Source organism: Anopheles merus, chromosome 3R (genome assembly GCF_017562075.2).
Source record: "Anopheles merus strain MAF chromosome 3R, AmerM5.1, whole genome shotgun sequence".
NCBI classification, from domain to species: Eukaryota; Metazoa; Arthropoda; class Insecta; order Diptera; family Culicidae; genus Anopheles; species Anopheles merus.
In genome coordinates, this window is record NC_054084.1 from 4,520,387 (window position 1) to 4,547,041 (window position 26,655).

General features: G+C 46.0%; 2 protein-coding genes across 2 annotated transcripts; one reads left to right on the forward strand and one right to left on the reverse strand.

Annotated features, from left to right (window-relative positions):
* Positions 1-268: 268 nt before the first annotated feature.
* LOC121597798 (serine-rich adhesin for platelets) lies at positions 269-15,502 on the reverse strand. The gene is made up of 11 exons (XM_041923940.1): positions 13,189-15,502; positions 11,752-11,890; positions 10,922-11,163; positions 10,674-10,828; positions 10,355-10,525; positions 9,822-10,255; positions 9,600-9,739; positions 9,425-9,528; positions 5,985-9,349; positions 4,543-5,923; positions 269-4,466 (listed from the first exon to the last, which is right to left on the reverse strand). Exons 1-11 carry the CDS (start codon positions 13,339-13,341, stop codon positions 4,343-4,345), a joined length of 6,408 nt encoding a protein of 2,135 aa, XP_041779874.1. The 5' UTR covers positions 13,342-15,502; the 3' UTR covers positions 269-4,342.
* Positions 15,503-16,703: 1,201 nt separating this feature from the next.
* LOC121595414 lies at positions 16,704-19,048 on the forward strand. Its single transcript, XM_041919379.1, has 4 exons — positions 16,704-17,177; positions 17,244-17,673; positions 17,739-18,046; positions 18,108-19,048. The coding sequence occupies exons 1-4, from the start codon at positions 17,021-17,023 to the stop codon at positions 19,046-19,048; spliced, it is 1,836 nt and encodes a 611-aa protein (XP_041775313.1). The 5' UTR covers positions 16,704-17,020.
* The last annotated feature ends 7,607 nt before the right edge of the window (positions 19,049-26,655 follow it).

The window sequence follows — 26,655 nt, forward strand, 5'->3', positions numbered from 1 at the left end:
CTTCCAATTTTGTTTAGCTCCTCTGGTTGGTTTGCTGACTTTTGTTTTACGCTTTCAGTTTTTTTTTTGTTTTGCTTTACTTGAGGGGACCCGTGTTTCAATCTCACTCCGCTCTTGCGCGTTTACTTCGGCCACTTCCATCCATTCTTCTTCTGTGTTCTCACAAGTTGTGTGAATTATTTGTTTTACCATGTCTTTACCATAGCGTTTGCCACTATGTTTTGTTGTTTCGTTGAATTTTGACTGACTTTTTTGGTTTTTTTTTTCATACACTTTCCTCTTTTATCAAACTTTTGTCGAATATATGCCATCATGTGTTATAAGCTTAGCGCTTTTTGCAACAAATCAACGGACCATCATTTTGGTTTTCTTTTCCTCTGCTTCCTTTCAGCTGTTCTCATTCTTTACTTCTCTTTCATCCTTCATGTTGTAATTTTCTTACTTCTTGTCATGTGTTTTGGAAATGTTCATCTTCCTTTTTTCACCAAACCACAACATACACACACACTTTACCAATGTTCATTTACCATTGCTGCTTACGATTTCCTACCAGCTTGTATCTCTTTCTTTTAACTCTATTTTCGCTACATTCTTATCTATCGGCTCACCACAAAATTTTCTGTAGTGCCACAAAACACAGGTCCATTTGCTGCGCTGCTTCGGTTCATGTAAAATGGACAAACACGTCGAATCCGGAATACTATACGTTCGCTTGCTCTATCTTTCTTCCGTTTTGCTGGTAACTACTATTTGTAGCGGCAATGAAAGTAGTAGCAGCAGCATGCCAGACAGAACAAAATAGGGAACATTTTGCATCCTAAGTGAAAAGAAGGGCAATCAACGCGTTGTTACCCTCGACGCGACCACAATATTAGTCGGTGGAGTTCACAAGTGTCTAAAACAAGCCGCTTTCGTGCCTCTCTCTGTCTCACGCACAGCAACACACAACGCTCACACTGATGCAGTGGACAAAAAGCAATAGACGATAGACAACCGTGTAACGGGGGGGGGGGGGTAGGAAGCAGCAATGATTTCCGCGAAAGGGGTGCAAATGTTTGGCATAAAGAAGGGGTCTCTGCCTCGTATAACACCACCACCTGGGTCAAAGTTCGCAGAGCATTTTAACTATTCACTTTTTAAACCGTGATTGATTTTTCCCTTACACAATAAGACCGAAAAGACGACGTTTACACAACACACGTTTTACAGCAAAACAATTTAAAACAATTGTTTTCTTTTTTGTTCCTTTCTTTTCTTCGTTTTTGCAACACACGTGTGCACCGACCACGGAGCTAGAGAACCCTCTCACCCGTGCCAGATGACGATAAAGCTTCTTGCCCGGTTATTCCCAGCAGCCTGGCCGGTCTGGCGTCTCGCGTCTCTTTTCAAAGGATTGTTATTGATATAAAACATCCCCTAAGCGTCCTCACGCGACTGGAACTGGCCAAAGGTGTAATAGTAGTACTAGTAGTAGCAGTAGTAGGTTGTGCTGTAGTAGTATCTAGGTAGTAGTAATAGTATTATTACGCGATAATAGTAGTACATCGCTTTTTGGTAGTAAATCGTACCCCGTGGGTATTTCTTTGTGAATGTAGAAGTAGAACCGGATGGATGTGTCTTTACGTTTTGCAATATTTAGTCATTACCACCACCACACCACACACCACGCACAATCATTTCGCTATCGGTGTGTGAAATAATGAATGAAGAATGAGAACGTGCCTCCCGTTTCCCGCCTCTGTTGTTAAGAACCGTTTTTTTTTTTTGTTTTGTCTTACCAACAGGTTACCGGGTCAATGTTTTTGTAGCTGCCGTGACACGCGGTTTGCACGATATTGTGTTACCCCCGATGTGGATGTAGGTTGAAATTGGTAAATCCGTAACCGTTTTCGTAAGCGTTTGTTTTTAAGTGTGGTGAGAGAGGGAGTAGTTCTGCATCCTCCTCTTTGTTTTTTTAACTATTCCTGTTTAATGCAGTCATGTAATTCTATATTCGTTACTAGTTCCATAAATTTACTACCATTATTAATTTACTTTACTATAACGAGATTTTTACCATTACCAGAGTAGTAGCGCACGATAATTTCTGTTTTTTGTTTTTTCGTAAAAGTAAGTCCCTACTTCTAACTAGTTGTTCTTTTTTTTCTTCTTTTGCTTTTTTACACAACTTTCAAATACCGGAATCAAAAGAAAGACGACATTACAATCACAGACACAGTAACTAGAAGAAAAATAAAACAAGGAACAAGGAGCGAACAGAGGCAGAGAAACAAACAAACAAGAACACAGAACAGTGGCACAGGAAGTACACATACCACGGGGAATCGACAACAACACGAACTAAAACACACAAATACACACAAATATACACGCACACACCAAACTACAGGAGCGAAGTGGGATTGAGAAACAGAAGCTGATTTTGCAGGCAATTTTGTTGGGAGAAAATGGGAAATTGACGGTTAGCAGCACAAGGGACTTGGTTCGCAGCCGTTCGCCTCCGAACAGACAACCCAACCACCCACCAAATGTCATCACTGTGATGCGCACAGATCCATTTTTTTTTCTCCTCAAACACACTCGGCTTGCACCAAACATCCAACTAAAAAAGGAACTCCGAACGTCACTAAAATTCTCAAAAGAAAAGATAATTAGAAGGTCTCCTGCTTACGTCGCGCGACAGCTTATCCAGTGCTACATATATATGCTCATTCCAATATTCCTTTGGTTTGCATGTTTTTTGCTGCTGCTGCTGCTGCTGTTGTATTTTTCGTTATTTTTGCATTTGCTTCTCATTGCTTCCGTTTAGTGTATATTCTATTATAACCAATCCTCTTTTTTCTGCTTTTCTCTTGCACTGCTCTCCCTTATTGGAATTGCTTCTGCTTTTATTTTCCTTGTTTTGTTGATGAGTGTATGAGGTGTAGGTTTTTTTTCGTTTTCCTGGCGTGTTTATTGCATTCACCAACGAATGACACACAAACACACAGATTGCTACTAGAGCTCTTCCCCTCGCCCCCCCCCTCCCACCCTACATCATTCCCCTGGCTTGTTTTAGATCGTTCCTCTGCTGCTGCCGGTGATTCTGTTGCTGCTGCTACAACGGTCTAACCGAGCTAGAGTTATGCAGTTGTTTTAAAGCTATTAATATGTACAGATACTTATATATTACTTACAGGACCCTATTATTACAACACACCGGCTCGCTTCGTTTCAGTTCGCTGAACGTTTTATTCTGTTTCGTCATACCACTATCCTCCATCATGACGATGAGCGGACAGAATGTGTGTGTGAGAGAGAGGACAGGGGTCCGATTGTTTCGATAGTGTGTTTGCCATGCATCTTTCTTTGCATTGCTTTCCGCTTCCATCAGTGAATCTGATGCATCTGAACCACACACTCAAACTCCTTCCGTAACTCCTCTTCGTGTCAAAAAAAAACATGCTGCCTTAGCATTGTACAGTTCTTCGGCTGCAAGAGATACGGGGTAGGATTGCCAAAAGTGATGGTAAATCGCGTGCCGGTCGTTGCTCTCCATTACTACGGAGGGATGAAGGGCGGGAGGGCAGCGTTTGCTCTTCAGAAGCAATATCCTTTTAGAAAATTAAAAGAATACACAACGGAAGGGAGGAAAATGGGTGCAAGAGAAACAGTAGGAACATTCCTTCACTACCAACAAATTCGGGCCAGTTTTGCTGTTATTACACACAAACCACACACACACACACAGTTCTTGATCGCCATCCAATGTGCACATTGGAACTGTGTCTGTCAACAAATCGCGAATATGCATCAATCGCATGCATTTCGAACGTGGTTGCATCGGTCAACCTGTGGCAAAGATTCGGTGTGCTTTGGGATTGTTTGGAAAAGAAAAACGGTTTTGTTAAAATTCACTAGCGTTTACAATTTCGAAAGTGTTGACTTAGAAAGAGATAGAGAGAGAGAGAGAGACAGCGCGCGCGCTCGAGATCGGCCACTAATAATTGATGAAACTATCTGCTCTTGAAATGTTCAATTTAAAAATAGCATCCCTACAACGATTATCAAGAGATCAGGAATCACAGAATAATTAAATCTCTTGTAATTAATATGACGGGTATGGGCAAACCTGTTCAAATAAATGCCCCTTACTGTTGAGAAATTCTAAAACATGTTTTGGTATACGAGCTTCAAAACGACTTTTGGCCATCTTTTGATAAAAACTGTAAAACGGTCAATCCTATCAGCACAATCCTCCCTAAGCACACAGGCTGACCGATTTCCACACTCACACACATGTTCACATTGTGTGTTTTATCATGGCCACACCACGCGACACCACACCTCTTCCTCTTCCTTCTTAAGTGTCTTTCAGGTTTCTCTTGCAACTACGCAAGACTCGTTCGGCCTGCGTACAACTACGCGTCTGCCTCCTCTCACAAACATCCGCACACCGCTTCCTGCTTACTATTTTCCTACCCTGCCTAAACGTTAACACTAATTAGTAATAAGTTAAAATACAGTAACAGTTACCTACTGAGCTGGATCTTCGACTCTCACCTATTGGTAATGTTTATACTGGCTGTAGAGTTAGTGTTACCAGCGCTAGCGTTGCCGCCGGCACCACCATTGCTGTTGGCATTACCAACCACCACCGTTGTGCTGCCGCCGCCAGCAGCGCCCGACGCTGCCGTGACGGCCGTAGACGTTGCCGCTGAAGCGACAGAGTTACTGCTGCTGCTGCTGTTCGTCAACGTTCCACCGCCGCTACTGTTGACGTTTGCCGTCGAGGTGGACAGTGTGGCCACTTGTACACAGTTGCTTGTGCTGCTGCTACTACTGCTGCCTGCGCCACCACCGCTACTGCTGCCTGCGCCACCACCCGTGCCACCGTCGGAGGAAGCGTTCATGGTCGTGCTGGACGCGACCGACGTTGTGTTGGAGTTCACCCGACTCGTGGCCAGCGTTCCGGCCGTGCTGCTGCTGCTGTTGTTGTTCACCACATTGCCTCCGCCTCCGCCTCCGGCTGCGACCGCTGCTGCTGCTGCCGATGCCGCCGCCTGGATGAACTTGATACTGTTCGGGTTGTTCACCACGACCATGTCGGCGAGGTTCGTTTGCTGCTGGTGGGACTGGGTCAGCGTCCGGATGCTTACCGGGACACGCTGAATCATCTGCCCTTTGCTCAGAATCGTCGTGCTGCCCCCGTGCCCGGCCTGGTTCAGCAGCAGCTGCTGGTGCGTCTGCTGCATCGCAATGTTCGCGAGCTTTTGCTGCTGCGCCGGTGGCAGCAGGTTGAGCAGCTTCTGGTTCGTGACAATCATCGGCGTGCGGCCCTTGATGTTGTAGAGCGATACGCGATTCTTGTCCGCCTGCTTAACGCCACCGATGCCCTGCCCTTGGCCCGATGGATCGAGCGTCACCAGCTGCCCGTCGCTGTTGACCGTACCGACCTGACCACCTGCTCCTCCTCCCTGCTGCTGGCCCTGGTGTACGGTGGTCAGCTGCAGCTTGCCGTGGTTCAACGGCACGCCACCGGTCTGCTGCAGCAAGTGCGACGAGTTCAGTATGATCTTGTTCGCCTGGCCCTGGCCCGAGCTTTGCGCGGACACGATCGTGATGGGCGAGTTGAGCGAGTTCTGGTGGATCACGTTGTACTGCTGCTGTTGCTGCTGCTGCTGCTGCTGGGACGCCGTTTGCGGATGGTGAACCGTCATGCCGCCGGCACTGCTGACGGCCGTGACAGCGAGCAGCTGCTGGCCATGGTTGGCCGTCTTCACGATCATCTTTGGCGCGGCGTTGTTACCCGTGGCGGTTGTAACCAGCGCGGCTTTGCGTAAAAAATCCAGCTGCTTCTGGTGCGCACTGTCGTTCGCTTTGGCGCCCAGCTTTTGACCCAGCAGCGCGTGGAACTTTGTATGATTGATGTTTTGCATCGTGACTAAAATGGGAAAGAAAAAACGTTATTGAACGAACAAACCAACCAGCTCAAAGCGTCTTACCGGCAGATGTGGTGGCATTCTTGCTTCCATCGGACGGTCCATTGATCTGCTTCTTGCCGGTCGCGTGGGTCAGCACAAACGTTTCCCCGTGGTGCTGCTTGGTCGTGACAACCTGCTGCCCCCCGACGGTCATAATGTTCGCCCCGCCGCTGTTTGCCAGCTGCTGCATTTGCTGGTGCGAAATCATGATCGGCGTCGAGTTGTGCTGCACGATGTAGCTGTTCAGCGCGGTGGCAGTGTTCACACCGGACGTGACGCTGTTACTGCTGACCACGGTACTGTTACCGATGATCGACGCTGACTGGGCGTTGGCGATCGATTGGCCCAGCGAAGAGACGGAGGCAGACGACACTACGATCGGTGCAGCGATCGATACGACCGTGTTGGTACCGCTCGTCGGCATTACAACACTCATCGGTTGCGTGCCGCCGCCGGCCGTTACCGACGACATGCCGCTACTGCTGGCCGGTGGCACCGTGACGACGATCGGCGTGGAGTTGGATAGTAGCGAGGCGGCAGATGAGGACGAGGCGGAGGACGATTGGACGGCGTTGGCCAGCGATGAGGAGGCGGAAGTTTGCACTAGGATCGAACCAGCGATCGAGGACGCCGCTCCCATGGCGTTTGTGTTTCCGCTAGTGCTCAGCAGGAAGGAGGTCGGCGTGCCAGCGACCGACGCCGACGGGGTCGATGGTACCGAGCCCGCGCTATTGTTCGATGGAATGGACTGCATCACGAGCATTGTCGTGCCTGGGGCCATCGATGGCGCAGACGAGGTGTGCACGAGCTGATGCAAACCACCCTGCTGAAGGGCGACGGACACCACAGCCGGCACACTGCCACCGGTGGTGGAAAACATCGACGAATTGCCGCCGGTCGACGATGGCTGCGATACCACGATGGTGGCCGGGATGAGTGTCGTCGAGCCGGTCGGCACTGCGCGTCCCGCTGGGGCGCCGTCCGGTGTCGAGCTGCGGGCCGCCATGGAGCTGATGTGATTGAACGGTTCCATCTTGATGGTGGTCCCGTCGGGAGCAACCAACGTAGTGTTGTGAGGTAGAAACTGAACCGCGGTCGGCGTGCTGCCCAACAGTGTCGCCTCGCTGCGTTCGCTCGACGCCACCAGCTCGTCCGGCGGCTCAATCTTGACCACGTGCTGCTCGCCCGGCCCTAGCGCCATCGGAGTCGACGTCTCCGCCAGCTCGTTTGCTGCCGCGGCCAGCGAGGCTTCCTCTTCCATTTTAATTTCCATCGCTTCGACGCCGACCGCCGTGTCCGCGTCCATCGCCTCGTCGACGTCCTGCAGGTCGCACTGGTCGCCCCCAGGACCAAGCGCATCCAGCAGCTCGCCATCGCCCAGCACGATCGGCTGACCGTCCGCATCCAGCAGCGGTTGGAAGATTTCCTCCTTGGGCAAACTCTTCACCGCAAAGTAGCTGCTGCCCACCAGATAGCTGCAGCGCTTCAGCATCTTGCGCCGTTTGCTCTTGCTCGTGCGCCGATCCGCCGCGCCGGCAGGACGCCCGTAGCCTACCAGATCCGAATGATAGCCAATCTTTGCCGTGCTGAAGGCGAGCAGGTTCGATTCGCTCGTGTCCGGATCCTCCGGCATCGGTTCGTCCTCCTCCTTCGGGCCCGTGTCGAGACTGTTCAGCATACCGTCGTCCAAGATGCCGTTCCAGAAGTTGCTCGTCTGGTGCAGCTGCTTCGGATCATCGATCGCGCACTCCTGCAGAATGTTGTCCAGCATCTTCTCGTTGTCCTCGCTCGATTCGTTCAAGCTCAGGTTCAGTTCGGACGGCACGCTGAGATTGTTCTCCCCACTGGACGAACCCGACGTCTCCAGCTTAACCTCGATGGAGGATGTGGATGCGCCGGCAGTCGTTGCCGCTTTCGCTCCCGAACCGTCGCCTTCACCGTCGAGCGACAACGGATGCGGTTCGATAAGATTGTCCAGCGCGTACGGTGTCGTACGGAACAGCGAGGATCCCAACGATCCCTTGGTGCTGCTGCTGCTGCTGCTGGCGGTGGTGGAGAATATCGTCGCAGGTAGCTGTTCGTCGAGCGCCTGCAGTTCGAGCGTGATGCGGTTGCGATCGGTCAAACCGAGACACTGCTCCATCAGGTCGTCCTCGCCGTCCAGCGTAAGCAGATCGTCCTGGCTGGGTTCCGGCGTTTTCGGGCGAAAGTGCAACCAGTTCGATTGAATGTCGTTCAGCAAATCCTTGTACACCGCGTCGATATCTTCGCGCGTGGCGTCGTGCAAGCGCGAAGGAGATCCACCCGGTCCCTGCTGCCTGCTTGCGGACGAACCGACGGTCTGCTGCTGTTGCTCCTGCGACTGTCCACCGACGGTGGCGGTGGTCGGACTGGTGGTCGTGGTGACCCTTTCGACGTTCGACGTGGAACTAATACTATTGCTGCTTACGGCTACGGTTGTAACGTTAAAACGATTCCGGGCGTTATTGCGACTATTTACACTGTCTATCAACTGCTCAAAGTCCTCTGCCATCGGGACTCCTCCCCCGGAGGCAGCACCCGTCTTTTGGTGATCCTCCATCACCTCCGGCTCCTCCTGCTTCACTACAACCGAACCGCCCCAACCACCCACCGTCGACACCAGCGGTTCCGTGTCGTTTTCACTTTTTATCACAATTGAATCTGAGTTTGGAACGCCACTCAATGTTCGTTCATCGCACACGCCACTCTGCTGCTGCTGCTCTCTTGCCACTACACTCTCCCCCTGCTCGTCCTTCTCCTCGCTGTCGAACCGAAGGCGTCGCTTTGTGCTCGCGAACGCGGCGCCCTCGGCCGACTCTTGCGACTCGGTCTTGTTCATCAGACCGATGCTGGCCAGGAACTGGATCTCGCCGCCATCGGATTCGTAATCGCGCAGTGCGGGATGCTCCTGCTTTAGGATCAGCTTCCGACGCGACACGATCGTGCCCGGTGTGCCGTTCGTGGCCGCACCGGGCTCATCGGTTCCGTTCACCAGCGGCTGGTGGTGCTGATGGTGGTTGACGGCGATCGCGGTGGTGGTGCCGGGTAGTAGACGGGGAGGTTTCAACGACACCACCACACCCGCGCTGCTGCTCGTGTTGCTGCAGTTGCTGCTCATGCTGACCGTACGCTCCATTTGCCGCCTTCCGATCGGCACCACAATCGGTTCGTTGTTAGCGTCCTCCTTCTGCTGCTCCTCGCGGGTTTTGGCAGGCTCGTTCGCGGTTAGCGATGCGATCGTTTCACTCTCGACAATCGTGTAGTCCAGCCGAGACCACAGGTCATCGAAATCGGTCGCTATTCGGTCTATTATGACACGGCCACCGCGCCCCAAGCGTCTGCGGGCGAAACCGATACAGCGGGGTCTACAAAGAAGCACAAAAGGAAGCGTTAATGTAGGACGGAAATGGCAAACGAAATGTTTCTGCTTTGCAACATACCTAGGATATCGTAAAGAAGTAAGCGTAAATCGAAATCTTGGATCCGCCGAACCGTTTTCTTCCCGAGACGTCCACGGCCAGTTACCGTAGCCATCCGCACGAGGCTGTACAACAAACATTTAGCATTAAACTTTGCACTTTGAGAACCGCGCCGTTTCCTGCCGTTTCCCCTTACCCTATGATACTGGCTGTGTTTGCTCCTTCGGAATGCATAAGCGTACTCTTCTTCTGGCGACGTTCCTTGCAGGTTCGCCAGCTCCTCGTCATCGGACGAAACAGCATGATCGCCGGTGCCGTGCAGATGGTGATGATGATCTAAAACGATTAAAAATCGTAACAAATTTAGACACTACTCGCTCCCGCTCGCGAATGCAAACGCCACCAAAAGCTAACATACCCGTCCCAAGTCCGCCCGACACAGTGCCATCAACACCGCGGCCACCGATGCCGCCCACCATCGAACCGTGATAGTGCAGCTGCTGCTGTGGATGCAGATGGTGATGGCTGGCCGAGTTGCCCAGACCGCTTCCACTGCTCGAGCCCCCGGCAGCATCGCCACGACCGCCCGGCACACCACCGCTGCCGCTCCCGGCACCGCCAGACGACAGCCCACGGTCTTTCTGCAGTTTTTGCTTCCGCTTTTTGTACTGTCGCTTCTCCTTTCGACTGCTGAGACTCTCATTATCACGCTTGTTCGTGCCGCTGCTGCCACCCGCCCCACCGTACTGCGACGAGGAGGCATAAGTGCCGGCGCCCGTGCCCACCGCATTCACGCCCTGGCCGCCTGCCAACGGTGCGTACTGGTTGGAGTAGATCGGAGCGAAGGCAGGTCTGCGGGGAAAAAAGGGAGAGAGCACGGAGAAAGGGTGGTTACGCTCAATCGGTTCTTCATCGTTCGAATTGATTGCACCCAATTCCCCCTCCCCATACCTCGAAACACGCGTCGCGTTCGAAGTAAACTCGGACAGTAGATGACCATGGAAATCCTGCGCCTGGTAGCGCTTCTCGTAGATTTCGATGCTCAGGTGCAACTGTTCCCGCTTTAGCTTCTCCCGTCGCTTGATCATGTCCAGCAGCGTCACCGCGCGCGAGAGATCCCGCCTAAAATGCAACAACAAACAGGAGGACCGAGACGGTCCCGTATGAATGCCGTCCGGCAAGAGTGGTGAGTGTGGGTGTGTGCTTTGTGTGTCAAAACCATGTGTACTCTCGCCGTGCGTGGCACGAAGAGCCGTCGCGTGATCAGTACCTCAACTTCAGCATCTTCTCGTACGACGACTCATCGTTCTTGCGGTTCTTTCGCGTTTGCATCTTTTCGGTGCGCCGCCGGAACGCAAGGTACGGGTTGTTCGGTGTCATGTTGCCCCGGTTCTCCGTCTTCACGTACAGTATCAAGGGATGTTGCTGAAATGGCATTGGGAGAAGGAAAACGTTTTAGAGACAATTTTACATTTATTTTGTTTCGGACACGGTTGTCCACAGCGATCGGGTGCTTACCATTTTTAACCGCTTGTTCAGCCAGTAATCGTACACAGCTATGCTCACTTCGTCGTCCTGCTTTAGGAGGGCTTTGGCTTCGTTTAGTGTGACCACCGTCTGGCCGGAGCTCTTTTCCAACCGATCCATCATGATTTCAAACTTGAGCGGATCGAGATCGAGCTTCTTCTCGTGTGACGTTACCCACACCTCGTCCGCACTGTCCATATCGTAATCCGGTATGTCCTGCTCGAGGTTGAGTGCTAAAACCGGGGAGGGAAGAGAAACGATTAATAGCATTCGCATTTGTTGGAGGTTCATATTTAGAAACACCGAGCCAAGGAAGCACGAACATAAAATTGATGATCTCAGTTTTCAGTCGGTTACGCAGTGGCAACACACATTCTGAAACGTAACGATCTAGCACGAGACGATCATTCCCCGTTAGCAACAGTCCAGGGCAAATTCAACTCATTCTGTCACGCCACAACAAAGTCTAGTAGGAACGAGGGCCGTTAAGACGTAACTTTGACCAAGTATCAATAAAATCGTTAACCCATTTCTAGCATGGATCAAACAAATATGCCAAATATTCGCCTTTATGCCTGCGGCAGCTTCCGTCCATTATTAAACATTGCATTTCTGTGCTCACTTTGCACGTATTTATTTACATTTCAGCAGCGAAACGCGTGTGCATGACGGTATTTGTGTGTTCCAGAAGTTGAATTATCGACCCAGTGGAGTGGTACGTTCTCGAGCAACAAATGGCCGGGTACACTTATTCGGGTTACATGCACTTGAGGCAATGGATGAAGGAGCAACATTTGGCTGAACGGGCATGAACTACTTACGCTGCATGTGGATCAGCTGCTTGGGCAGTTTGTAGTCGGGCGGGTAGTATTTGTCGTAGAACTCGGAATCTGTCGAGTCGTACACCTCGGGCGTAGGAATGATGAGTCCGGTGCATATTGCTCGCTGCAGATGGTGCTCCTGTGTGTTTGGTCGACGTTTCGATCGGCAATGGCACAGGAAGAAAGAAACAAACAAACGGATCGGTTAGCAAAGGGCAGCAGGAAATGGTTCAGATATTTGATACGAGGGGACGGGGAGACGGGGGGGTTTATCAGTAGGAATGGTAAAGGTTTTCGTGTTTTATTGGGTTCCCTCTTTCTTGTTACATCAAAACATTTCTTCTATCGATTGACGAGTCAAACAGATAACACTAAAGAGAGAAATAATCGTTCTTACAGCATAACCAAGCTCAATTTAGAAACGCTTCAGAAATAAACACAATTACAAGTGTGGCACATCTGCAGATGAGCAATGTTTCCGGACTGACGGTGGAACGTAAACAAACCGGAACCGCGTGGTTAAACACAAACACGAGCATTGTGCCGCAATGGTTCCGGCCTTTAGCAAACGCTTCGGCACAGTTGCTCATACACAAAGCAAACACAAAGCAACGCACATACACACATACAGCGCCACATTCGACGCGGCATTTAAATGAGTCATTTTGAAATCGTACAGGTTCCGGCACAGTGACCTTTTACTGAGCGTGGAATGAGCATGACGACGTATGGCCATAAACACTTGCTCGGTGGTGCCAGTTTCAAAGTAACAAGTTTTGTTTTACACATGTACAAAAACAGGCAAAATGTGCGTGTGTTTTACATTCACCGCATACAACAACATAAAACACTCGCTCAACACTCGCACGTGTTTCTCGCTGCTTCCATTAAACGCGCGCTCGTGTGTCTCTTTCACACACCCACTGCAACAATACACCCAAAAGGGGGGTGTGGGAATGACACAGTAATCAATGCGCTGTTTGTTATTGTTTTTGCCGCCAGCACTATTTCTTTTAAAAATGTTTTTTGTGCTCTTCTTTCGCATGTAAGCGATCTCCATCTCCATCATCATGTTGTTTACTTAAGAGATCGGCTTTAACGGATGCATATGTTGTTGTTGTTGTCATTTGTATGCCTTGGTGCGTGTGTTGGTGCATCGCGTTAGATCCACCGAATTCACACTCTTTCCGAAATGCGAAATCCATCGACAGACATCCATCAAAATCTCCATTTATTGCACACACACACACACGCGGCAATCAACATGGAAAGCATGCTAAACGACGAACCCATAAAAAACGGACCACGAAGAAGGAACCAATAAAACCGAAAAAAGCCCCCCAAAACCCCCCCCCCCCCTACCCTCATTGGCATCGTAAGAACCAGTTAAAGACACGATCCGCACGATGACTCGGGAGCGGGCAAAGATCCTCTTACCGATTCCTCCTCCTTCTCCATGCCGCTCGGCATCTGTGGCACCGCACGGTTGATGGCGGAGTATTCCGGCAGATCGGGCAGCTCCTCCGCCAGATAGATCGGCATCGGTTTCGACGGATCGAGGGCCCTTGCCCGGAACGAGAGCTTCGACATCTTGGCAGCGTGTTTCTATGGTGGCGGCAATAATGATGACGGTGGTAGTAAGGGTGGTAGCGTAGACGATCGTTTGCCCTCCTCCCTTCGCCGTTTTGTTGTGCGACTGTGCAAGGGCGGGTGTGTGAGTGTGTGGTGGGGGGAGGGGGAGAGGATTGTTGTTGTTGCCTTTTTGCTCGCCTCCCGGTTGCTACACCATTCGATCCGTTTGTTCTTTTGCTAGTTTCGCTACCCCCACACTGAATGTTGCTGCCGCTGCTGCTGGTTCTGCCTGCCCAGTTCGACTCGAGATGAGTTGTTATTTTACGTGTGTTTTTGCTTTTCACTTTCCTAGTTGCTCATTTGGTGGGTTGGTGGTGGTGGTTGTTGTTGTTGTTGTGGTGGTGGTAGTGTTGTTGGTGGTGGCGGATCGCTCATCTCGCTCCTGTCGTGCTTCCACCCATTCGACCGAGCCGTGCCGTGGAGCTTTTTCTTCTACCATTCAACCCTTTCCGCTACACACGATTTCGTACCAATCTCTTCCTCGGCCTTTTTTTCCTATGAGCTTCCTGTATTCTAGGAATCTTCCTTCTTTCTTCTCTGTCGTCCTCTCTCTCTCTTGCTCTCTCTCTCGTTCGAGGGTAGACACCCGGGGGTAGGGTTGATGATGATGCTCCGTGCGCCTCTCTTTGCTTGTTCTTTTTCGCACGGCTTGAATGCCTGCTGAAAAAAAGCGGCGTCTTTCCTTTTAGCACAGCTACTACTACCACACCTCCCTCCTTCTTCTTCACGAACAAGCTCCACACGCTCTCTATTCGCTTTGCTGGGGCCTGCTTTGATTCTTTCTGGTTACTTTTTTTTATTTCGTTGCTTTCGCGACTTCTACTCCCCGTGAATGTGCGCGCGCTCCCGTCTCTTCTTTCCCTCTCTTTCTCTCTTTCCCGTTGCGCCGTTCTTGGCCGTTGCTTTCGTCGACGGTTGTGCGCTGGCTCGCTCTTTCTCGCTTGCGCTCCGTCTGCTCCTTCGACAAACACACGCAGGCACAGCACCGCACCTCACCCAGAAGTAGGCCCTACCGTGCTGCCAGCCAAAGGGAGAGAATCCCTACCGAAAACAAGGTACAGCAGGCAGGCAAGCAGGCAGGCGGGCGGGCGGGAAGGCAGCAGGGATGTAGGGCTGCCAGGGTGTGCGTGTGTGTTTGTGCGCCAGCGCGCGCGATTTTGTTGGGTGGAAGCGTGGATTTGCAACGCACCACCGTTCACTACGCGCTAGAACAATAGGCAAACAATATTTCCGGATGCCACTAGCAGACGCACACTCACACACACACTCAGGACAAATGCACGCTAGAATTTGCTGCCCCTTGCGCTTTAATGCTGCCGCCCTGCAAACAACCAGGCACGAGCGAAAGAAGAAAAAAAAAGCTAGGCAAGCGCGCGAACTCACAAAACACTCGCACCACACGGCGCACGCTTTCTCACTCGCTCTTGCGGCACACAGCCCAGCGCCACTGACACTTTGAGCTGCCGTTGCTCTTTCGCTCCACCGTACCACAACGCTCTCTCACTCACTCGCACTCTTTCACGGCGGGCGCGCGCTTCACGTTCTCTGGCTTCTCTCTTGCTTCCACTCACTCGCGTCTACCCGCAACGTGCTCTGCTCACACTGCTTCCACACTGCTTGCCCTCTCGCTCACGCACACACTCGCACTCCCGGGCAAAATAGCAGCGACGGACGGCGACGTCGAACCGCGTTTACCAAGCGACGACCGACGGCGAGCGGCAGGGCGCGGCAGCGGCGGCTGCGACGGCGGGCAGGGAGACGAGAAGGCGACGGCCCGGGCGACGACGGCGACGGGGCGTGTGTGTGCGCGAAGAAAACTCCCGTGCCAAGGGAGTGAAAAAACACGCGAAAATTTCCTACTTCCAAGGTCCGCCAAGCGGTCCAAACGGGACGTAAAACACGACCCGAAACGTGCTAGTGCATGCCGATCGTGTCACGATTCACGCACCACAGTCACAATGGGAGAAAAACGCATCCGTAACTTTACCACGTAATTTACCACGATACCACCAATTTTACAGAAAGCCACATAATGGCGGCTCAAAATGGCGGCTCAAACACAGACAGATTGGAAAGATGCGAAGTACCCGACACGGACCTAAACGCGCATCCGTTGGGCAAAGCCAAGGTGTATTAAAGAGATCTGGTGGCGGAATCTAGAGCATTTTGACAATTCGTCACTTGACGTAAGGTCCCCAGGATTCAAACCTTTGTTTATATTTTTAAACTTATTTTATAATTCATCCGCCACATTTTTTCGATAAAATATACTTTTAAAATATATTTTGGGCTTTGAAATATTTAATTTAAAATTAAAACATACAATAAAGTGTTTTATTTGGTATTATTTTGTGAAACTATTGCATATTTGTTTGTGGTTTTGACATGATTTTGGGATGAAAACTAAGCAATCATTAATTTTTCCTATTTTCACAAAAATTACTCATTATCTACGAGACAATATGGCCAATTTAATTGAGATTAAAACTTTTACTCACATGTTTTTTTTTTAATTTTCGTGAAAAAACAAATCATCAACTCTTTTGTTTATATGCCATTTTTTCAATAAAATCAATTAACACACAAAATTCACCTCAATAACCTAGAAATCTGTCCTTTTTTCTAATGCTTTGCGTGCGGAAACCAATGATTAACAGTTTTAAAATGATGTACGGTCCCTCATCTATGGCAACCCACCAAAGGCCCTTTTCCACCATCTGGTATCTTTAATCAACCTTGGGCCAGGTTTGTTCGAACTTGCCCGGACGATGACGTTTCATCTTAGAACGCTGTTTCGCAGCATGGAAACATTTGAACTGATTTTTCTATTTTTAAGATGGAAAACAATCGCATGAAATCATATGAATATCACCAAAAATCTTGGAATAAGGAGCAATAAAATTATTGCTTGCAGTTGTGAAAAATTATTTTTCGTATGAATATGTTTCAAATTTTCCAAACACGTTTCCGTTCTCTTTGAATCTCCCAAGTAGCAAAATTTGTTTTCATATATCAATGCAAAATCATTCTTTTTGTTTATTATTAGGTTGTAAATAAATCCCTCAACTTGCATCACAGTACCTTATCCATAGAATTTTAAATTCCAATGGACTAAAATAAATATTTCTTGGGAACAATTGGGTCGTAAATACATACAATTTTCACACCGCTTTCTTTTGATTCTTGTTTGCAGAACATTTTCTTCACAGATTGTGTCGAAGTTTCGTAGCACAGCTCCCAACCCGCAAAAGCTCATTTTCGCCGGGATTTACGACCAAGCGAAAATAAAAAGTTTGGGATTTGTATGGAGCGAACTCACACACACACAAATTATGGTGCCTGATGAGAGTGGGGAAATTATGGTTCGGATTTTTGTTCTACTTCCACTCACAGATGACATAGTTCCATCGCATTCTCACCATGTTATCGACTGAAAGCTTTGGTTATCGCTGGTCTTTCTCGCGCGTGGGGGAGTTTTTTCTCTCCTTGTTTTTCTAGTGGGTGGCATTGGCTGTGTACGATCGTTATCCTCATGGTCCCTTCATTTGTCTGGAAAAATCTGTAGTAGCAAGAAGGAGTTCAAAGTGTACCGAGTGATAATTAAGTGCAAATTACAAGGGCAATTTTATTTTTGACGATGGCAACAAAACGATGGAGAAGTACTGGCGGATTGTATCACATCCGCAATAAAAGGATGCGCATGATGGATGCGGAATGGGAAAATGAACGGCGCGAGGAAAACCAGCTGCGCGAGGAAATCGTGCGCCCTTCGACTAGCCAGCTTGCACAGTCGAGTAAGTTTTTTAATATATTTTTGTGTATAATTAGCAGTTTGTCTAGATGTAGTGGTATTTTTTTAGCCTCGATTGCTTCGGATGAGCCGGAATCGTTTGATCACATTGTGCAAGGAAGCTCATTGCATGAATCGGACCATCGCGATGACGATGCAAGTGTGTGCACGGATTTTGACGATATCGCCAATTGCTACGATGATATGGACGATACGCTAAGTAATTTGAGCGAGGACAGTGAAAGCAGTGTTCACGATGCCGAGGACAGGGATAAGCGCATCAAGGAAAAACTACGTTTTTGGGCACTGTCATCAAAGACGACGCATTTTGCACTGAGTTCTCTTTTAAAAATTTTAAAAGCAGAAACAAATTTTAATTTGCCGAAAGATGCTCGCACATTACTGAAGACACCATCGTCCACGTCTACTGTTATCAAAGACATTGGAGGAGGCCAGTTCTGGTACAATGGTGTTAGTAACTGCCTGAAAGCATACTTCACGTAAGTACATGTAGCATGTTTAAAAGAAAAGATCAATTTTTAATCGCAAACATTACTCTCTTCAGCAACTTGAACCCAAACCACTCCACCGTTTGGTTGGATTTCTCGATGGATGGCCTGCCTATCCACAACAGCGGCCCGACACAATTGTGGCCAATTTTGATGAGGGTGTGTGATCTGCCCCAGGCTCCTATCTTCGTCGTGGCCATCTTCTGCGGAAAATCCAAACCATCCAGTGCGGAAGAGTTCCTACGACAGCTGGTCACGGAGCTGAACGAACTGCAGTCGGATGGCATAGATTTGAGTGGCAGCATGTTTAAAGTTCGCATCAATACCATCTTGGCAGACACCCCTGCGCGAGCGTTCGTTAAAGGTATATTACGGCAGAACGAAATAGCGTTATCCTGTTTCTAATCTGTTATTTTTATCCATAGGAATTATAGGACATAGCGGGCACGATTCTTGCCTCAAGTGTACAGAGCGTACCAGGTACGATCATTTGTCGCGCCGGATATACTTCGTCGGCATTGACGCACCGAACCGCACAGATGCACTGTTCCGGGATGGAACGTACCGGGGTCATATTAGACACTCCACTCCTCTTATAGACCTCGCCAATTTCGACATGATTATGGACATACCAACAACGGATCGACTACATTTGGTTGACTTGGGCGTAATGCGGCACCTAATGAGGTCGTGGAGAAGCGGAGCATTCGGAGAACAGTATAAGTGGGACAGGGCGGATGTTGGATTCATCACCAGCGTCATGGAAAGCGTCAAACTACCATCGGAAGTGCCTCGAAAGCTGCGAGGAATTCAGCACCTGAATTTTTGGAAAGGTACTGAATTCAAAAACTTTCTGCACTATCCCAGCATCGTGGCACTTAAGGATACGCTTCCGAGAGAAGCTTATGAGCATTTTAAGTTGCTCTTTTGTTCGATAACGATTTTTTCGTCACCAGCTCATGAGCAGTACTATGAACTGGCACATCAAATGCTTGAACAATTCGTTCAAGACTATGCTACCTTGTACGGTGAAAGTACTATAACCAGCAATGTGCATAACTTGAAGCATATGTACGATGACGTGTGCCGCTTTGGGGTGCTGGATGATTATTCCACATACCCATTTGAAGGTATGCTTCAAAGCATTAAACATTTGATCCGAACTGGGAACAACATCATTCCACAACTTATTAACCGTGTAAGAGAGTTCGATAATATGAACATCACAGGTAGCAGAGCAGATCAGGATTCGCACACTTACCCAATAATAGCGATGAAGCAAAATCGAAGCACGCTGCATGTAAGAAAGAATTTCATGTTAAGACAAGGCCAGCGTGATCAATGGTACTTGTTGAAAATAATATGATAATGAAATTTAAAAACGCAGCAGAATCGGATGGAAATGTGACAGTAGAGGGTCAATACTTTCTTCGACAAAGGTCATACTTCATGCGACCGTGTAACTCGGCCTTTTTGAATATTTATTGCGTTGGATTAGAAGACCTTTCAGAAGAAACCTATACGGTGGGGATCGATAATATAAAATGCAAGTTAGTGACAGTTTCTAGCGCAGATGAAAGTATGGTGGTGCTTCCGCTACTGCACACATTAGTGTAGCTATTCGGTAGAAAACACATTTTTTTTACAGTTGTCGGAGAACATCTTGAAGAACATCGGAACATTACATCGAGACTTGCCCATTAAACACTTTGTGTAAAACTAATATTATTGATTCACTGCCATTTAGAATTTACGCTATTACATTTCCTTACGATGTAACACACTTAGGAAAAATAAAATTGTATAACAATTTATAGAAATAAAAATAAAAAAATAAATAAAATGTGTGGAATTCAAACAAATGGATAAAAATGTTTTTTTTTATTTTTTTCTCATTTTTAACAAAAAAAACAGCAACAGCAAACATCCCCTTTATAAGTTCATTAATTATTCGTCAATCATCAGACTCGAAGAAAAAAAACCTTCGGGTAAAACCTAACTATTAAGGGGAACATTAATGGACTCTCTTGTAGAGTTGCGTACAAGCAGTGTTGTATGCAAGAGAGAGAACAAACATAGAATGAGGGGAAGTGTGAGAACGTTGACTAAAAGAGAGGGAATTGTGGGAGAGAACATTGGTCACTGTTGGAAGTTATATAAAGAGAACGTTGGTGAGAATAGGCAGAGGGTGAATAAACGGTGACGAGGAAACATCAACGATACCGTGTTTATCATTTAAAAGAGGAGGATTCTACAATTGGCGCAGCCGGTAAACGAAGCACAGAAAAGAGGAAATTTGAAACGAGAAAGGTGAGTCAAGAAATTTGAGTACAAGAAGAAAAAAAATGGTTCAATTAATCATGATAATTATTATAAAATAATTGTGAAATGTGCGAGTGATAAACATGATTATGGTAGCAAAGTGTGGTGAAACCGGTTATAATCCCGAACGAACAATGTGAAGTCCGTTATAAAACGTAAAAACGAATAAACGTGTGGTAGTAGTTAGCAAGCGAAACAGCCCAACTAACAAGAGAATAATAAAAGAGTGAGAATTTAAAAGCTAAAAAAAAAATAATAATAAAAATAATAATAATAAAAAAAAATTAAAGATAAACGAAGATGTGACAGGTTAAAACAAAAAGAGTCCGGATATACCGTAGCAAAAGTGGCTGAGACCGGTGTGGTACCGTAGCGCCCAGGAAAGAGTCCGGATATCCGTAGCAGAATTGTGAGACCGGTTCATTCCGTAGCACGTATTTGAGTCCGGCTATTCCATAGCATAAAAGAGTCTGGAAAATCCGTAGCATAGCGAGGAGGAGTCCGGTAGAACACCGCAGCACCAAGGGGTCCGGATATACCGTAGCAAAAGTGGCTGAGACCGGTGTGATACCGTAGCGCCCAAGAAAGAGTCCGGATATCCGTAGCAAAATTGTGAGACCGGTACATCCCGTAGCACGTATTTGAGTCCGGTTATTCCATAGCATAAAGAGTCTGGAAAATCCGTAGCATAGCGAGACCGGTAGGATACCGCAGCGCAAAGAAAATTTGATAAAGCGAAAAGTAACCGAAACCAGTGCGGAACCGTAACATAAAAAAAGGTATATAAAGCAAATGAAATTAAGGAAATTAGAAAAGATAAATAATGTGCGACATCAAAGTGTACAGAGTGGAATGAAATGAAAATGTTGCAAAAGAAAGGACAAATTCGAATAATGTAAATGGTCAAACAGAGCGTGTGGTCAAATTGTATTGCTAGAAGTTGGTTAAAATAGTCTGTGCCTGAATAAACAAGTGGCAATCTAGACAACTGAGGCACGACAAATTTTTTAGAAGACAAAAGAAAAAAAATGAAAAGACATGTGTGGTCCGACGTGCATTCGCGGTGAGAGTAGGTAAATTTTAAGTTCTTTGGAACAGTAAGACAGCAGCTATTGTGTGACGGATTCGACCGATGGGACAGCGTGTGTGTGTGATATAATAAACAAGTGACCATCTGGACAACTGAGGCACGACAGATTTTTTTTTAGAAGACAAAAGAAAAAAAATGAAAAGACATGTGTGGTCCGACGTGCATTCGCGGTGAGAGTGGGTAAATTTTAAGTTCTTTGGAACAGTAAGACAGCAGCTATTGTGTGACGGATTCGACCGATGGGACAGCGTGTGTGTGTGATATAATAAACAAGTGACCATCTGGACAACTGAGGCACGACAGATTTTTTTTTAGAAGACAAAAGAAAAAAAATGAAAAGACATGTGTGGTCCGACGTGCATTCGCGGTGAGAGTGGGTAAATTTTAAGTTCTTTGGAACAGTAAGACAGCAGCTATTGTGTGACGGATTCGAACGAGGGGACAGCGTGTGTGTGTGATATAATAAACAAGTGACCATCTGGACAACTGAGGCACGACAGATTTTTTTTTAGAAGACAAAAGAAAAAAAATGAAAAGACATGTGTGGTCCGACGTGCATTCGCGGTGAGAGTAGGTAAATTTTAAGTTCTTTGGAACAGTAAGACAGCAGCTATTGTGTGACGGATTCGAACGAGGGGACAGCGTGTGTGTGTGTGATATAATAAACAAGTGACCATCTGGACAACTGAGGCACGACAGATTTTTTTAGAAGACAAAAGAAAAAATATGAAAAGACATGTGTGGTCCGACGTGCATTCGCGGTGAGAGTAGGTAAATTTTAAGTTCTTTGGAACAGTAAGACAGCAGCTATTGTGTGACGGATTCGAACGATGGGACAGTGTGTGAGTGTGTGTGTGTGTGTGTGTGTGTGTGTGTGTGTGTGTGTGTGTGTGTGTGTGTGTGTGTGTGTGTGTGTGTGTGTGTGTGTGTGTGTGTGTGTGTGTGTGTGTGAATGTGAGTCATAATAAACAAGTGACAATCAGTGACAATAGAACCAACGAATTTAGCGACGGTTGAGAACCCAAGGCGAATTGAGCCCAAGGCGGGGCAGTAGATTAATATTTTGTTGTTTACTTATTTTCTTTACTACATGTAGCAATTATTAGTAAATGAAATTTGAGTAAATATTATTCCACATAGGTTTTAAATTACATACAAGTGTGAGTGTAGGTGCATTTCATATTGATCAAGTTATTATGAAAGAGATAGAGCGAAGTTTATTGCGGAATATTATTGCTGGTTCAGTAGTGTATTTAGAGTATGGGAAATAATAACAGCAATAAATGTCATAAAATTAAAAAAAAGGAAAATAAACAATTAATACAAATACTAATATTTATAATTAAAAAAAAAAAAAATTAATTACAGATGGATACTGAACATTGGCCTTTGCAGCCATTCAATGATATTGCGGATGCATCGGATCTACGTCGCGAGTGGGAAGAATGGCATAGAGCATTTGAACTGATTGTCACACTGAAGAAAATCGAAACACAAAGCGAGAAATTAGCATACATGCTGGCACGTGGAGGTCGGGGCTTGCAGCGGATATATTTCAACTTAGCAGCGGTGCCAGGAGAACAACATCCAAGGGCAGTTTCGATACCGTTTAAACAATTACCAGTACCGGAATACGACAATGCCATCAAACGACTGAACCACTTCTTTCTCGGGAAAAGAAATGAAAGGATAGAGTTAGAAGTGTTTCGGTCACTTAAGCAAGAGAATGAAGAGTCCGTTAATCAATATGTTCTGCGTCTTCGGGCACAAGCTTCTCGATGTGACTTTCAGGACCGAGTAACAAAAGAAATATTACATCAAATAACAATAGGAGCAAAGGACGAAAGAGTTCGGGACAAAGGCTTAGAAGACATAATGGAATTAGATGAGCTTATTAATTATGCAATTAACAGGGAAGTATTAATAAGCCAGAAAATGAAAATTAAAGACAAAGAAATTGAACCGTCAATTGCATACGTCAAACAACAACCAATGATAACAAAAGAAAATGGCAAGATACTAGCTGCCACCGTTGTGGGTCATGGCGACATAACGGAAATTCTAATGAGTGTTATGCTAGAAAAGCTCGTTGTAATGCTTGCGGGCGCATAGGACATTTCGGTAGATGTTGCAAAACGGAAGGAGAAAATGTAACAAAGAATAGGTTTCAATGGAAAAAACCGAAAACAGAATCATCAGGACATATGCAGCGAAATCAAAGACGAAACTCAGATGCGGTAGACAACCTTAATGAGGTAATATAATAATAATGAGGGCTCGTAGAATCCTTGTAGATTTGACAATTAAAATAATTAATATTATTATAGCGATTAACGACATCACGGCTTTGGGAGAACGGTATGGTCACATGTACATTGGATCATGTTCCTGTTGAATTTTTAATAGATTCAGGTGCGTCTGTGAATACCGTTACGGAGGAAGTATGGAAAACATTACAAGAATTCAAAGCAGATATTCACGATATCACGTACGACTGTAACAAGAATATAACTGCGTATGCGAGCAAACAACCCATAAAAATAATTCTTAAATTTAAATCATTAGTAACAGTTAACGAAAATAAGCCAACGGTATATGCGGAATTCTTTGTAGTGCAGAATAGCAACAAATCATTGTTAGGCAAAACTACTGCCGAGCAGTTAAAAGTGTTAAAAGTAGGTTTAGAGGTACAGAATTTAGAAGAAAAAATACAACCTTTTCCAAAATTTCCAAATATTCAGATCAGATTATCCATTAATAAGGCAATACCCCCAAAAAAAATATCGTATATTAGAGTTCCAATTGCGTTAGAAAAAAAAGTAGACCGTAAAATTCAAAACATGCTTGATTCTGACATAATTGAACCAGTCTTAGGCCCTCCGGAATGGATATCCCCAATGGTAGTAGTACCAAAGGGAAAAGATGATATAAGAATTTGTATCAATATGAAATATCCAAACCAAGCTATCCAACGCGAACATTTTCCGTTACCAGTCATTGAAACATTGTTAAACAAGTTACGTGGATGCAAAATATTTTCTAAACTCGATATTACTTCGGCATATCACCACATTGAACTTCACCCAGACTCAAGAGTAGTTACCACTTTCATGACTAGCAAAGGGCTTATGCGTTTCAAGAGATTGATGTTTGGAATTAATTGTGCACCAGAAATATTCCAAAGAATTATGACTCAAATGTTAATAGGAATAGATGGAGTGGTAATTTACATTGACGATATAGTTGTAGCAGGTGAAAATAAAACAGAACATGATAAACGCTTAAGGCAAGTGTTAGGAGTCTTAAAACAAAATAACGCAACCTTGAATAAGGAGAAATGTGTAATTAGTGTTGACAGTTTAGAAATACTTGGGTACAAGATATGTTCGTCAGGAATTGCACCCGCTGAAGATAAAGTAGAAGCCATTAAGAATTTTAGAAAACCAGCAACAAGGGAGGAAGCTAGAAGTTTCTTAGGTTTGGTAAACTTTGTAGGGCAATTTATCCATCATCTATCGAGTAGGTCAGAACCTCTACGTAAGTTTATTAGAGGAGAAGTAGAGACATTTGGCAAAGAGCAGGAAACAGCTTTTGATGACCTGCGTACAGAGTTGTCCAACAATGTTCGTGAATTGGGGTTCTATAAGCCCGAGGATGAGACAGAATTATATGTTGACGCATCTCCATCGGGATTAGGAGCTGTTCTTACCCAGAGAGATAAGGAAGGAAAATCTCGCATTATAAGTTTCGCGTCAAAGGGTCTAACGAAAACAGAAAGAGTCTATCCTCAAACTCAAAGGGAAGCTTTAGCAGTTGTATGGGCAGTGGAAAAATTTTATCCATACTTGTTTGGGATAAAGTTTACAATTTTCACCGACCATAAGACGTTAGAATACATTTTTGAAGGAAAACACCAAAATGGTAAACGGGCATGTTCAAGAGCGGAAGGTTGGGCTTTGAGATTACAACCATACAACTTTGTAGTTAAATACATTCCCGGAAACTGTAATATTTCTGATAGTTTATCGAGATTGGGATCAAATTGGGATATCAACAAACCATTTGACGAAGCTTCAGAGCATTACGTCTATACTATTGACAATGAATACGAGGCGATAACATTAAGCGAAATCAGGTCAGAAACAGCACAAGATGAGACAATGAAGAAAGTTGTCAAAGCTATAGAAAATCAGACATGGGGCCCAAACTTGGCACATTATCAGGCGTTCAGCAAAGAACTAGGAATTATACAAGGTATGGTTGTGAGAGATGACAGGATAGTTTTACCAGGAAAGCTGAGACAAAAAGCATTACATATAGCTCATGCAGGACACCCAGGAGAGGTAACAATGAAAAGAAAATTACGAGAGAAAATGTGGTGGCCATTTATGGACAGGGAAATAGAGTCGTACGTCAAAACGTGTAGTGGATGTGCAGCAGTAAGGAAAATGGGCACAGCAGAACCAATGATACGGAAAGAAATGCCTGAACGACCATGGCAAGACATAGCAGTAGATTTTTTTACGGTAAAAGAATTTGGAACGTTCCTGGTACTAGCTGATTATTATAGTAGATTTTTAAAAATTGTGGAAATGAAAAACATTACAGCAAGTAAAACTATTGAAGCTATGGAAACGATATGCAAAGATCAAACATTCCCCGAATCGATCAGGTGTGACAATGGGCCTCCATTTAGTAGTGAAGAGTTTAGATCGTATTGCAAAACAAAAGATATAAAGATAGTACATTCAATTCCCTATTGGCCCCAAATGAACGGACTAGTAGAGCGAAATAATAGAGGAATACTAAGAACATTAAGAATTGCAAAAGCACAAAACAGTGATTGGCGTAAAGCTATTGAAGAGTATGAACATATGTACAATACTACACCACATTCCATAACAGGTAAAGCCCCCCTAGAATTATTAAATGGAAGGCCAGTTAAGGGACTATTACCATCATTAAAAACAGCAACAGATTGGAACCGCGACAAAGATGTGAAAGAGAGAGATGCGATACGGAAAATGAAAGGAAAAATCTATGCGGATGAGAAGAGACGATCCAAACCTTCTGACATTGAAGTAGGAGATATAGTTCAAATATGGAACTATCACCAAGGAAAGGCAGAGCCAAAATATGGAACTGAAAGATTTAGAGTCATAAAAAGGGTTGGAAACGATACTATAGTAGTAAGTAATGAAGGAGTTAAATATCGCCGGCCTGTTGCACACTTATATAAGATTCCCCTGGTAGAAGCGATAAAAACAAAGAATTCACAAAATAGTAAACAAAAAGATGGTAACCAAAGTGTAGGTAAACGTCCAATACGAGTTCGAAGAATTCCAAATAGGCTAAAGGATTAAGATAATAGTTTTTTTTTTTCTCTCTCGTATATCAATGTAAATATTAAAATACAATGTAAGTTTTGTAGTACTTTTGAAATTGGATTAACTTCAGAGGAGAAAAAGGATGTAGAGTTGCGTACAAGCAGTGTTGTATGCAAGAGAGAGAACAAACATAGAATGAGGGGAAGTGTGAGAACGTTGACTAAAAGAGAGGGA